This window comes from Eschrichtius robustus, chromosome 2, assembly GCF_028021215.1.
Source record: "Eschrichtius robustus isolate mEscRob2 chromosome 2, mEscRob2.pri, whole genome shotgun sequence".
NCBI lineage: Eukaryota > Metazoa > Chordata > Mammalia > Artiodactyla > Eschrichtiidae > Eschrichtius > Eschrichtius robustus.
In genome coordinates this window covers 6,343,381-6,355,849 of record NC_090825.1, presented here as the reverse complement: position 1 = coordinate 6,355,849, position 12,469 = coordinate 6,343,381, and the positions used below count along the sequence as shown (strand labels likewise).

At 43.1% G+C, this 12,469-nt stretch overlaps 1 protein-coding gene across 1 annotated transcript in view; it reads right to left on the bottom strand.

Moving 5' to 3' along the window:
* The window catches only part of ADCY2 (adenylate cyclase 2), a 438,100-nt gene that overhangs the window by 63,145 nt on the left and 362,486 nt on the right, over window positions 1-12,469 (bottom strand). Inside the window, exon 16 of the mRNA XM_068531874.1 lies at window positions 6,725-6,862. Coding sequence (XP_068387975.1) covers window positions 6,725-6,862 — 138 coding nt within the window. The remainder of the gene's footprint in view (window positions 1-6,724; window positions 6,863-12,469) is intronic.

Sequence of the window (12,469 nt, the reverse complement as noted above, 5' to 3'; positions counted from 1 at the left end):
CTCAAACGTTAAATGAGTCAATGCAGTTATATGAGTCTTTTTTTTAATATTAAGAAAATAAATTAATTTTATGGGAAAAATGCAGTAACTGGCATCAACAGTTGTCTCCATTTACTTGTGAGTGCTTGGCATCTCAGGATCACGAGGGATTGAACTTGGAAAGGAAGGATGCTCTTAGGACTATTGGAAAGGGGGTCCTGATTTAAAAAGAAAAGAAGTAATCCTGAGCAAATAAAAATGATTAGCTCTTATGTAATGGTCACCAATACCAGAACCCAGAAGGAAAGTGTCAGCCAGTTCCAAGGTAGGAAAAATTCAATCTCTTTCTGTTTCTCTCTCCCTCTCTCTCGCTCTCCTTCTCTGTCTCTGTCTCTGTTTCTCTCTCTTTCTGTCTCTTTCCTAGACGAGCTGCAGCACAAACTGTTTAGGTAACCAAGGATCAGTTACTTTCCATACCATGGCTGAGGGTCAGAGAAGTGTTCAGTGAAGGTAAACTAGAGAATCACTCAGGCCAGTTTCCCTTATGAAAGAGATTCATCTCATCCATGAAACTAGGCTAGGCCTTCGGCACAGGGTTAACCATCCATATTCCAGGTCTAAAAAGTACAACTTCCCTGTAGAGTTTCAATGGTTGCTTTTGTTTCCTTCCTTTCTTTTGTTTGTTTCCTTTGACGGCAGAGTCCTTGTCAAATACCTACAGTAATTTACTTAGGTAAATAAGAAGGCATTTAAATAAATATATAGATATATTTAAATATATTAAATAGCATATTCTTGAGAACATTTCCTCTGAGATTCCAAGAATGATACTAGGTACAGTGTTTTTGCCCATTATATCATTTGATAAAATGCTGCAAAAAGCTGATTTAAAAGTCAAATAAATGTAGTAGATTTCTTTATTTACTACTAAAGAATTTATCAAAAATGTCACAACCCCTGGCTGAAATATAAATGTGCTAATTATTTGGAAAAAAATATATCAGGAAAAGAAATGAAGTAATTGTTTGGCAAACATAAGGTTCCAAAATGTTAAAAATTTAGATGTGACAGACCCAACATACAATTGATTTAAATATTAAAGAATCAAGATACGACAAATAGAAGGAGACTGTTTAGTTTGATAGGTTACTAGTCTCAGGCACCTGAGATCTTAAAATAATTTAAAAAAACCTTCTTGATTGTATCAGCACATAAAGAAGAAACTAAATTCTTGCTGTACAATGAGTAGAAATATATGCTGTGGAAGTTTTGTCTTGCAAGGACGCGCTGCAATAGTAAGATGGTTTGAACTTGAAAAACAGTGGAGAACTTTAATCAATACATCAGGAACGCTTCATTAACCCCCTTCTGCTACTTTTTTCTAGTGTTTAATTAACTACCCCTAAAATCAAGAAACTCTTTATTCTGTCTATGTGGCATCAGACTGCAGTTTGGAATCAATTTTCCTCTTCTGTCCCCTTAGTCACTTTAAAAGAACAAACTCCTAATTACAGCCAGTCCAAGCTCGAGGGTTATCAATCCACGTCCCTCTCCCTTCCGGATTAAAGTGCCACAATCTTCTGCACAGAATGAATTTCTAGTATCATAATTATTTGGGGGAACGCCTCTCGATCTATTTTAATATTCTACAACCTTTGTCATAATTGGGAAAATGATACCCTCATCCTGGACAAGATATCCTAACTAAGTGCCTATTTTTAGCCCTACTTCCAAATTTTACATTTCCCAGGCAATGTGAAACATCTCAGAATTATGTTTTTCAAATAATATTAAACTGTGAACACGTGATTTAATACCGTGTTAATAGCCTGATAACATCATTGCTTGTCATTTGGTTGGAAATAGCAGTAATTAACTAATTAGAATTAGATTACCAATTAACTACTAGTTAACCACGGCTAACTCCTTGTCTATGTGGCTCACGAAGCTGGGCTATTTATAATATTCTCTGGGAAGTTTCTCGGAAAAGTTGCAAAATGGTGTGAGGCATCACATGACGACATTGTCAAAATGTCAGAAAAAATAAAGGCAGAGGATTTGAGCTTCTCGAACATGGTTCTAAACAGTCAGCTGGAAACTAAAATGGAACAAAACACACAGGTCTTTTGCAATTTGCTACCCGAAATCCTATATTTGAAAAAAAAAGTCTGGATAACTGGTTGTTTTTTTCCACTTTGTATTGGGGTGTTTGGTGAACACCAGGTATTTTAAATGTCCTGGTAAAATCTCACAATTCATTTTAGATAAAACTGACCTGGACATTTTGTCATTTATATTAGTGTGTAACGAGAGTTAAAGGAACACCATCCCTGTTGACCCCAGCTCTTGTAAGGGCTGTGAAAATTCAGCCTCGGGATAAACATCAGGGACTAAAAATCCATGCGGAGGCTCAGTGTGGAAGGGTCCATCCACACGGTCAGGGGCAGAGGGAGCTCGCGGGTGGCCTCAGCCCTCACGTCATCCCTAAGGCTTCTCTCCTCTCTGAGGTAGACAGTGATGGTGGTGATGATAGAAAAGTAGTTAATAAGGGCTGTTTGCCACTGGCTGGAAAGATCCAGGGCAAACTGAGAGGTTCCCCCGCTGTGGAGGAACTGGGCATCAAAGCGAAAATGAGAACCTTCAAAACATTATTGGAAGTGAAATAAACCAGGCACAAAAAAGACAACTATCATGTAATCTCACGTATACGAGGTGTTCTAGAATAGTAAGTTTATCGAAACAGAAAGCAGAGTAGAGGTTACCAGAGGCCAGGGAAGTGGGGAGTTATTGTTCATGGGTACAGAGTCTGAGATGATGAACAAGTTCTGGAAATAGATAGTGGTGACGGTTTGCATAATACTGCAAAGGTACTGAATGCCCCTGAATTGTATACTTAAAAATGGTTAAAACGATAAACTTTATGTTATATATATTTTCCCCAAAGGAAAAATAACAAACATTGAAAACAGAAAAAGAAAAAAAAAAAAAAAAAAAAAAAGGAAGAAAGCATTTTTGCCTTGTCCCTAAAAGAACGCTTCAAAATCACAGGAGCTACAGGAGAGGATCTGAATGTGCTGTGACTTTAAAAAGATGAAGTTTCCTGACAGAGAAGTATCCTCCCAGTGACTTAAGCAAAGCTTGCTCCTGAAGGCAGCCCCTCGCCTAGCCTAACTCCCACACCAGAGAGCTGCTCTTCCCTGGAATGTGAGTCCTGCACCCAGATTAGCCTCACGGGTTAATCACTGCTAAGAAAGAACAAAACTACAACGCGGGGATAGGGCTCAGTTAGTCCAGGAACTGTATTCTTACAAGAAGCACCAAGATAAGTGTAAAAGCTATCCAGGTACTACATTAAATAGAAACCTCTCCTGGATGGGGGTTTGAAGTGGGGCTAGGAAAAAAGGCACAGAAACACCGCTAGGAGCATTTGACCGCATGCAGGTAAAGACTGTACCCGCATCCCCAGCAGGAGGAGCCATCTTCCCAGAATGTGAATGAGGGACCTGGAGCCCACTTCCCTTGCTTGGCACCCCAAAGATGCTCAATTCTACCAGCCCAGGTCTCAGTGCTGCATCGGCAACCCCTGGTGATGTGTGTGACCCAAGGGACGTCACAGCACTGTGCAGTGTGGCTGGGGACACAGGACCTTGTGTCTGCCTTGTGCAGTCAAAATGCAAGAGGTCGGGGATCCGAATAGCTGGAGAGAGTTTCTCTGTAAATCATCAGACGCGTTCAAAGATGGCACCCTGATGGACCAGTCCTTCCCCTTCTGTGACGAATAAGAAATGACAAGAAAGCTCAAGATCTAGGGAAAGTGATTTCCTTTGTCTACCTAATGTTGCATTTCATACTGTTCTGTGATGTTTCTTTGAAATAAATACAAGAAGAACATCTGCATGGGAGGGAACCACTAATTTCACCAGGTATCAAGAAAAATAATGGACGGAAACAAATTAATTTAGCTTGTCCTTGTCCCACAGCCTCTGATACCAAGGGGCAGCTCAGTGCGTGGAGCCTTATTTGATTCTTTCTCAAAGCTCATCCACCATACTTTTAATGTGTCTCCCACAGACTTCTCGACCTCACTTGGCAATGCACTTCCTTCTTTCTGAGGAAGGAAAATGACACTGGAAGATGTGTTTCCGGTACAGAAGATATATTTCTTCTCTCCAAAGGGATTGCAGTTACTGTAAAAATATCTACTCCTAAATGCTGAGCTCATGCAACATTTATAGACAGTGATTGAACTGCCCATCAATCGCTAATTATCCTAGGAGAACTACAACCAGCTTCGAATAAGACTTGTTTCCCATTTCGAGTCTGTCTTTTAAAAACTAGGTGATAAATCCTGGTTTTGTAAGGTCAAATTGGATTTCATGAAAAATGTTTTCTTTTTTAAAGGGTTGCCTGCTTACACATTCACTCATTCATTCTCTCATTTAGTAACTACGGAACGGCCCCTCCTTATATAGAGGGTGCTTTCCTAGGACACGTGAAAAAATAAATAAGTAAAACACCCCTCGCTCTTAGGTGTGTGGATGTTGCGTTACATGCGTCACCTCTCAGGACGTGTACACAGGTAAATGAGCACACAGGTGAGTGCACAGGTAAATGAGCGCACAGGTGAGTGATTGCGACCTGAAGTCCCTCCTGAGCAGGGTATTCTTGAGGGAATTACCTGTCCAGACAGGGCACCATTTCCCAGCTCTTCCCCAGTCAGTCCTGACAAAGCCCTTGTTGGAAATAAATGATGTCACGGTCTAGGTATGCCTGAGACCTAGAAGAGGAGGCCTCCATCCCTGGAGGGAAGGTCTCATCATCTCTGGAGCAGAAAGACAGCCTCAGGTGCTGTGAAGGTCCAGGAGGAGGGTGAAGAGCTTGGGGAGAAGTCCAGGAGGAGGGCCAGGATGGTGGAGCTGTCATGGTGAACTTGACACAGCAAGACAGCTCCACATAGGAACACAAGCTGGTCCTGGGGAAGCCTGCTGGCTGCATGGGCTTGACTGCCGAGCCCTCTCGCCCCACAGACACCGTTAGTTCTAACTGCACAGGGGCAAGTGGGAGCAGCCCCTTCCCAAGCTGACCTCTGAGGCTGAGCAGGTGGGTAGAGGAAGGCCAAGTCACGGTGACACCTGTCACTGGTCTGTGCCTGGGAAGACCTACAGTAGGGCCTCACCTCATGTCCTTTCTCAGGGGAGCTCCTAGAGGGAGCTGGGGCATGTAGTTAGGTGAGGTGGGAGAAGCCAGCTCACCTGTCCTCCAGTTAACCACACGGCAGGACACCCAGGAATCCATACCCAACCTCCTGATGGGCAGGAAGTGGGAGGAAGGAGGGCAAGCTAAGGCTTCTCTGCCACCTTCTTTCCAGGTGCCCTTAAGATGGACTTTGAGGCAAAGTGAAGTGGAGGAAGGGGCCCTCCCACCTCTGCAGCTGGCACCCCAGCCCTTCTGCCTTCCAGCTGGCATCACCCTCACCTGAATCTCCAGGTGTGTCTGGAGAAACTGTACGACCCATAGTACAACACTGAGGACAAATCCCAAGCAAATATTCAAGGTCCTTACCTACTCCTTCAGCCTTGTTTTTTTGCTGCTACTTGGTACAAATTTCTCTCTCTTCTCTGTCCTAGATGCCAAATGCCTTCCCTCCTTCTCATCTTTCATCCACCATCTGGTGAAACTCCTTCTGCCCATCCTTTAGAATCCTGTCCCGCAGCCTGGCTCCCCTGTCCTTGCCCCTTACATGCTTCCATGGTTGGCTCTCAGATGCTTTTATAAGTTTACCCAGCTGTTGGTCTCCTAAACTCCACCGGGAACTCCTGGGAGGCAAACTGTCTTTGTGTTCTGAGGATCTAGTGACGTACCAGGTGCATATTTATGCTCAATAAATATATATATTTTTTGCTGAATCAATGCTCATTAGTCTCACCTATGAAAACCATGTCTTTATTATGTAACACACGTGCCTCTTCTCCACCACCTGGTTTTGTGTTTCCGGAAGGCAAGGAGTATACTCATGACACTGCAGTTCCAACACCAGTAAAGCACCCAACATATGAAGGAAATTAACGCCTTATGGTTGATGGTGATGATGTCAGAATAATAATAAGGTTGTGTCTCAATGTGCACTGGTTACCTAAGTGTCTATTTTTAAGGCTATACCAATAGTACTATTGATACAGTAAGAGCGACCACTGGTTCAATATTTACCAAATAAATACCTCATGCCGTCCTAAATGTGCTCGGAGCGTCGGTTCATACCTTAAAAATCCACCTTGGCAGAGAAGTGTGAGTTCTCACCGAGAACTGAAAGTAAGTTCTCAGTTTTCTCATGAGAAGTGAAGTGGGACCTGTGGAAGTTTGTAATGAAAATTCTCCAAAACCGAACAGCTGGTAAGGTGGGAGCTGCTGTTTGAAATCAGGCCCTTTAAACCCCAGAGCAGGACACCTTTCCCACTGCACTCTCCTTAATTTGCTGGTTCTGGTACCCACGGCCGATCACCCTGCTGACGTTTGGTGGCCTTTCTGTAGCCGGAGCCAAGACGAGCTAGGAGGTAGGAAACCGCTGGAAGGAGCCGCCCTCCCTCGCGGTGGTTCCCCCAGTCTGCATCCTTTTCCCTTAGCGAAGCCGCTGCTGCAGCGGTTGTGGGCTGAATTTAACAGGCAGCAATGGGTGTCACTGAAGGAGCTGTGGGACAGGTTTCCAAATCCCATGAGACAGGCACCGCCCGGCGGGGCCCTGACTCACCATGTTGAACACGGCCATGGTTAATATGATGGCCGTGGTGATGACCGTCAGGGAGATCCGAGGCCAGGGGCGGGTGGCGGTGATGCCCGACGACTTCAAAAGCCACAGGAGAGAGGCGGACGCTTTTTTGCTGCATTGCTGGGAGGAGAGAGAAAGAAAAAGAAATGCGTTGCTATTTTATGTATTTTCTCAAGGATGTTTAAAACCACAAGACGCATCGATATTCTTCACAGATTGAAGAAGTAGACTACGTTGGCATCATTGTTACAAATTAGGAACAAATTAATTACGTTTGTACGACACATTAGGACGTGCTTGTCTGTCCTTTAAAAGAGACCTGAAATTATGTTTAAAAATTCTTCTGGTAAAGGAAAAATACGCCAGGTAATTAAACCACTCTGGGGGATGTGTTGGGTCTCAGATCACAGCTGTGAGGAGGCAGGTTTCATAAATTCAGGTGATTTACGCAGAAAGCGATCAACACGCAGCTAATCCTAAGAATACAACCGGACCATAAAATAGTCTGGTGCCCGTACCTGTGAAGGCAACACCCAGTGTTCTCAGCTGAGGCTTGTGGTGATGGCTTGACCTCATCCTGTCCTGCGAGGGCTTCCTCCATGTGGAGAAGCTCTACTTTTTATTATAAAAATTTTTATTTTTGATTGTGTTAAAAAATGTAAAATGGACCCTCTAAACTATTTTTAAGTGCACAGTTCAGTAGTGTTACTGCATCCACATTGCTGTGTTACAGATCTCTAGAGCTGTTATCTTGCACAACTGAGACTCCACACCCACGAAACAACTCCCCTTTCCCCTGGCAACCGCTATGCTACTTTCTGTCTCTAAGCCTCTGACCAGTCTAAGTGCTCATGAAGGTGGAATCATGCAGTATTTGTCTTTCTGTGCCTGGCTTACTTCAGCTGGCATAATGTCCTCTGGGTTCATCCACGCTGTAGCCTGTGACAGGACTTCTTTCTTTTCATAAGGCTGAATAACAATCTATGTATAGGCCACATTTTGTTTATCCATTCATCTCCTGTTGGACACTGGCGTTGGCTACAGTGAATAATGCTGCACTGAGCAGCATTATAGTTTCTAAGAAGCTCTCTTCGTGTGGAAGGAACTGAGGTCTTTATAGGATGACAGCCAGCTTTCCCTCACCATCTTCTGTGGGCCAGACTCTGCTCTGTGGGAACTCAGTGATGGGCTAACCTCACCGAGGCCTCGAGGCCACCTTCCTGGGGAAGCATTGTGATGTTCACCTTCGTCCCGGTGGTGAGAGAGCGGAGTAGGGAGAATCCTAACCTGTGGGTAACGCAAACCTGGCCAGTGCCAGGTATTCCGGTACCCACCGGAGTGGGCATTTACATATGTTATCAGATCTGACAGGCATTCTTAAGAGTTCTCTAGGAATCTAAATTTTAACCTTCACGCAAAAGGGACTGTGGATCTGAGGTCACGTGTCCTGGAACCATTAAAAAAAGGTATAATTTCAAAAAAATTCAGAAGGAGGAATAAATATACACTTATACACTTTTGACTCGCACTAGTAAGTTAATATAATGATAAACTGTTGCGACATCAATAAAATTCAAATAGAGAATATTCCTTAATAGCACTGATAAACAGCACTTTTATTTCTCAACCTCTTTCACATTTTCTTTCTGCTTTATTCTTTAAAGTATTGTTGATGTAAGCACTGCAACTTGTTAACTGTTGATACAACCAATTAAATGAGACTCTGTGATACTGGATGAGAGGTAGTGAGAAAGGTAACCGGCCCTGTGGCTCGGCATCAAGTCCCTATAGCTGTTAAACTTTCAGCAAGTTAATTACCCTCTCTGGCCTCAGTTTCTTCATCTCTAAAATGAGAATAATAGTGCCTGCCTCGAGGTTTAAATGAGCTACGTAAGGTGCCCAGAACAGGACATATGTGTTAACGCTTCTTATATTTGTGAAGAAAACATAATATTTCTCAGAAACATTTTAGTGACTAAAAATTTATTTGCTCTACATCTAGATGAACAAAAAACATGTTTCCCCTTCCATTCCACTATAGTCTTTTTTTCCCCCTTCAGTTCCTGATACAAAGAGACGCAGAACATTTGTCTACAGCATACATCCCCCACTGATGTAGAATCCCAGGACAGCGTTTAGGGCTCACTCCTTGGGCAGATTCTCCTGGGTCTTTCTCTGGTTTCTCCTACAGCCTGTCTGGGAGAATGGGGCAGTGCTGCCCTGGATTCCGGGGGCACCAGGAGCTGAATCACTGGCTGGCAACCGGGCTCTGCAGAGCATTTTCTCACCAGCAACTCAGGGGGAGCCAGATTTATGCCTTAAGCTTCTTCCCCAAAGCAGGGTGTGGACGGGGGTTGGTGGTGGCGTTAAGTCTGTTTTCCAATGAGATGCCCTTTAATGCTGTGAACACGCAGTATCTTTCAGGGTCACACGGCTGGAGGACACCCACCTGAAAGTGTATCACTATCGTTCAATGCATGCTACTTGGAATAATATTAATACCGCAGACCACAGTCAGATCTGCACTCTGGAGGAGAAGCTATAATAGAGTAGAGAGCAGAGATTCAAATAGAATATCATTGTCATCCTGCTCATATTCCAGTAGGAGATGATGACATCTGGCTGGATTCTGGCAAATTAAGGCAATATTTATGTATTTGCATCCTAAGTGACTAGGATTAGTTTTTTTATTTAAAAGAAAATTATAAAAATGGATGCTTTTGTGTCTGTACACAGCAATTGTCAATAGATATGATAAACGTTTTAAGGGCAGAAAACACAAAACTGCTATTTTAGGAGAATATTTAAATCTAAATATTACATTACAGATTCCATGTCACAGTCAATTAGGTAAAATATTATCTGGTTATTACACAGACATGCTATTGAAATTATGAAATTAAAAAAATTACTGTTTGAATTTTTAGAATAATGCATGGTGATAATATTGCCAAATATGCCATCTAACAGGAATATGTTACATTCTGCTTACAGATTAGTCATTTGCTGAAGCAGATGTGGGCAGACACATGTGAGTTTTTTCTGCTCCCGTGACACGCTGGGCACAATTACAAACTGGTGGCCCTAGAAACTACTGCCTCTGTGTGCCTACTGTATATGTGGCAGAATGTCCTGGAAATCTGTCATGTTCCTACTCAGCCCTGCGAAGAGCCCTCTTCTTGGAACTGCTCACTAAAGACGCGTGGGGTTGGCGTGCGTTGGGCTCAGGACACCGGATTCAGGATGCGGTAGGTTCGATTCCTTCTCCGTTTAGTCTTCCTACGTGACTCCAAGACCCCCCGTGAAATTGTTTTTAAACCTATCGAGCCGAATACTCATTGTTCTCCAGCTCATGGAGACAGGCAGCCTCCCCTATCTTTCCATCCTGTCACCAAGTAGAGGCAAAGTAAATACAACTGTTCTGAAATATGAAAACTGGTAACACTGCTGGTGGCAAGGATGAGGAAATAGAAGATGATGATGGAGATGGGGACCCTGAACTACAAAGACAGTGCAGGAAGAAGAGGAGGAAGATACAGACCTTAGGGGGAAGAGAAGAAACCAACGATGGGAGAAAAGGAGAAAAAAGACTAAGAACTTAAGATAGAAGGAATCCGATTAAGGAAAAATGGGAACATTGATTCCATTTGTAGCTCTGAATAAAAATTACAACTTGGATCCTAACATGATAATTTAGTTCAGTTTATTCTGTTTTGGGTTAAGTATTCAAACAGAGTCCCTGATGGAAAAATAAACTTTATCAAAATTTACACCATCCTAATGAGACATTATAAACGGTAACATCTCAAAGAATATTGTGGTGTTTATTCAGAAGATGCTATGCATATGAAAATGAGAGCATTTCCAATGGGTAGTCATTCTATTTGATCTTTGCTGTAGTCACTGGCATCGTTTCAGCCAAATCTGTTTCCTCCCTGCCGTGATCATCAGTGAGGCTCACTGTATCCTATGATTGCCTCTTCTTACTTACAGCGAGCTCACTGTAAGTAAGAAATGCTAGAAATCCTTCTAGAAATGCTCTTGGCTGGTAATGCCACATGCATCCACTGATAAATATGGAATTGGCACTAACTGTAGTGGGAGATGTAAAAGGAGAAAGAATATAAATTTATAGGAAAACCCTATGGTGGGGACTTCCCTGATTGCGCAGTGGTTAATAATCCGCCTGCTAACGCAGGGGACGTGGGTTCCATCCCTGGTCCGGGAAGATCCCACATGCTGTGGAGCACCTAAGCCTGTGAGTCACAACTACTGAGTCTGTGCTCTAGAGTCCGCGAGCCGCAACTACTGAGCCCACATGCCACAACTACTGAAGCCTGAGCAGCTAGAGCCTGTGCTCCGCAACAAAGAGAAGCCACTGCAATGAGAAGCCCACGCACTGCAATGAAGACTCAACGCAGCCAGAAAAAAAAAAAAAAACAAACTATGGTGGAGTTAGTGCTTGGGGCAGTGAGCAGTGTGGGTTGCTAGAAAGGGTGTGGATGAAAGCTAACGTTCCTCATCCAGAAGATGCAGAGATTCTCCATGTAAAAATAAAATGCTCTTCATCTGTGTTTTGGATTTAAAAAAAAGAAAAAACTATCTCCACCAAAAATATTTTCCATTTCTTCCTTCCTCTCTTCCTTTTCTTCATTTTGAAACTTTTGCATTGGAAACGACTGGTAGTCTCTCTTTCTAAAATTCCTCCTAATTTAATGTTATCATTATTAAAGCAGATTGTGTTTGCAGTCTCATTAGTGTTCCTTTTTAAAATAAAACGATGTACCTGAAAAGAAGTAGATCCCTATATAGGTGAAGTTTAATACAATGAGAGACATTTCAGAAAGTTATCAATATATCACAGTGGCTGAGTAACAAATTTTTATTATTAGAACTCATCCTAAAATCTTGCCTGAAAGCTATGGTGAAGTTTATCATATAAACATGCACTATTGTGTAGTTGTCTAAAGGAACACTTTGCCTTTCTTACTTTGGCATTTTAACTGGGCAGGGACTATCTTTTTGAATGGCAGCAACAAGTTGCAGCAATAATTACTTAAAACATTTAATGTCACAGAGACTGATGTGTCTGCTTTAATTATTTAATTGTACTTGGATTTCCCACAGACTTTTATTTCAACCAATCATACTTTACAAAATCAACCTGTTTCTTTTGTATGCCTTGGCTGAGCCATATTCCTCTGTCATTCATCCACTGTGTGGTCCTCATAGCACCGTCCACATTGTGTTATCTTTGCCGACATGCTTGTCTCTGGCCATGTGGAGACCTGGTGGAGGACACTGGCCTCTTCACACCCATCTTTGTTTTCTTTTTTTTTTTTTTTGGCCATGCTGTGCAGCTTGCGGGACCTTAGTTCCCTGACCAGGGATCAAACCTGGGCCCACGGCAGTGAAAGTGCCGAGTCCTTACCACTGGACCTCCAGGGAACTCCCATAACCCATCTTTGTATTCCCAGAGGCAGCATGGTGTTTGGCAAACAGTCAGAACGTAATAGATGCTCACTCAGTAAGCTCCCCGTCTTAACGATGGACCCAAAGAGAAATTCCCATGGGCTGGAAACAAAGAAGGAGATCACTGCTAGGGGGACTGAGGCTGTGGGATTGGCCTAGGAGTGTCCTGAAACTGGACGTTACCTAGGGCTGGGCTTTTAATGCCCACAGGGAAAAGATGTTGCCTTGGGTCTGCAAAAGGTGGGCAGCTGGGAC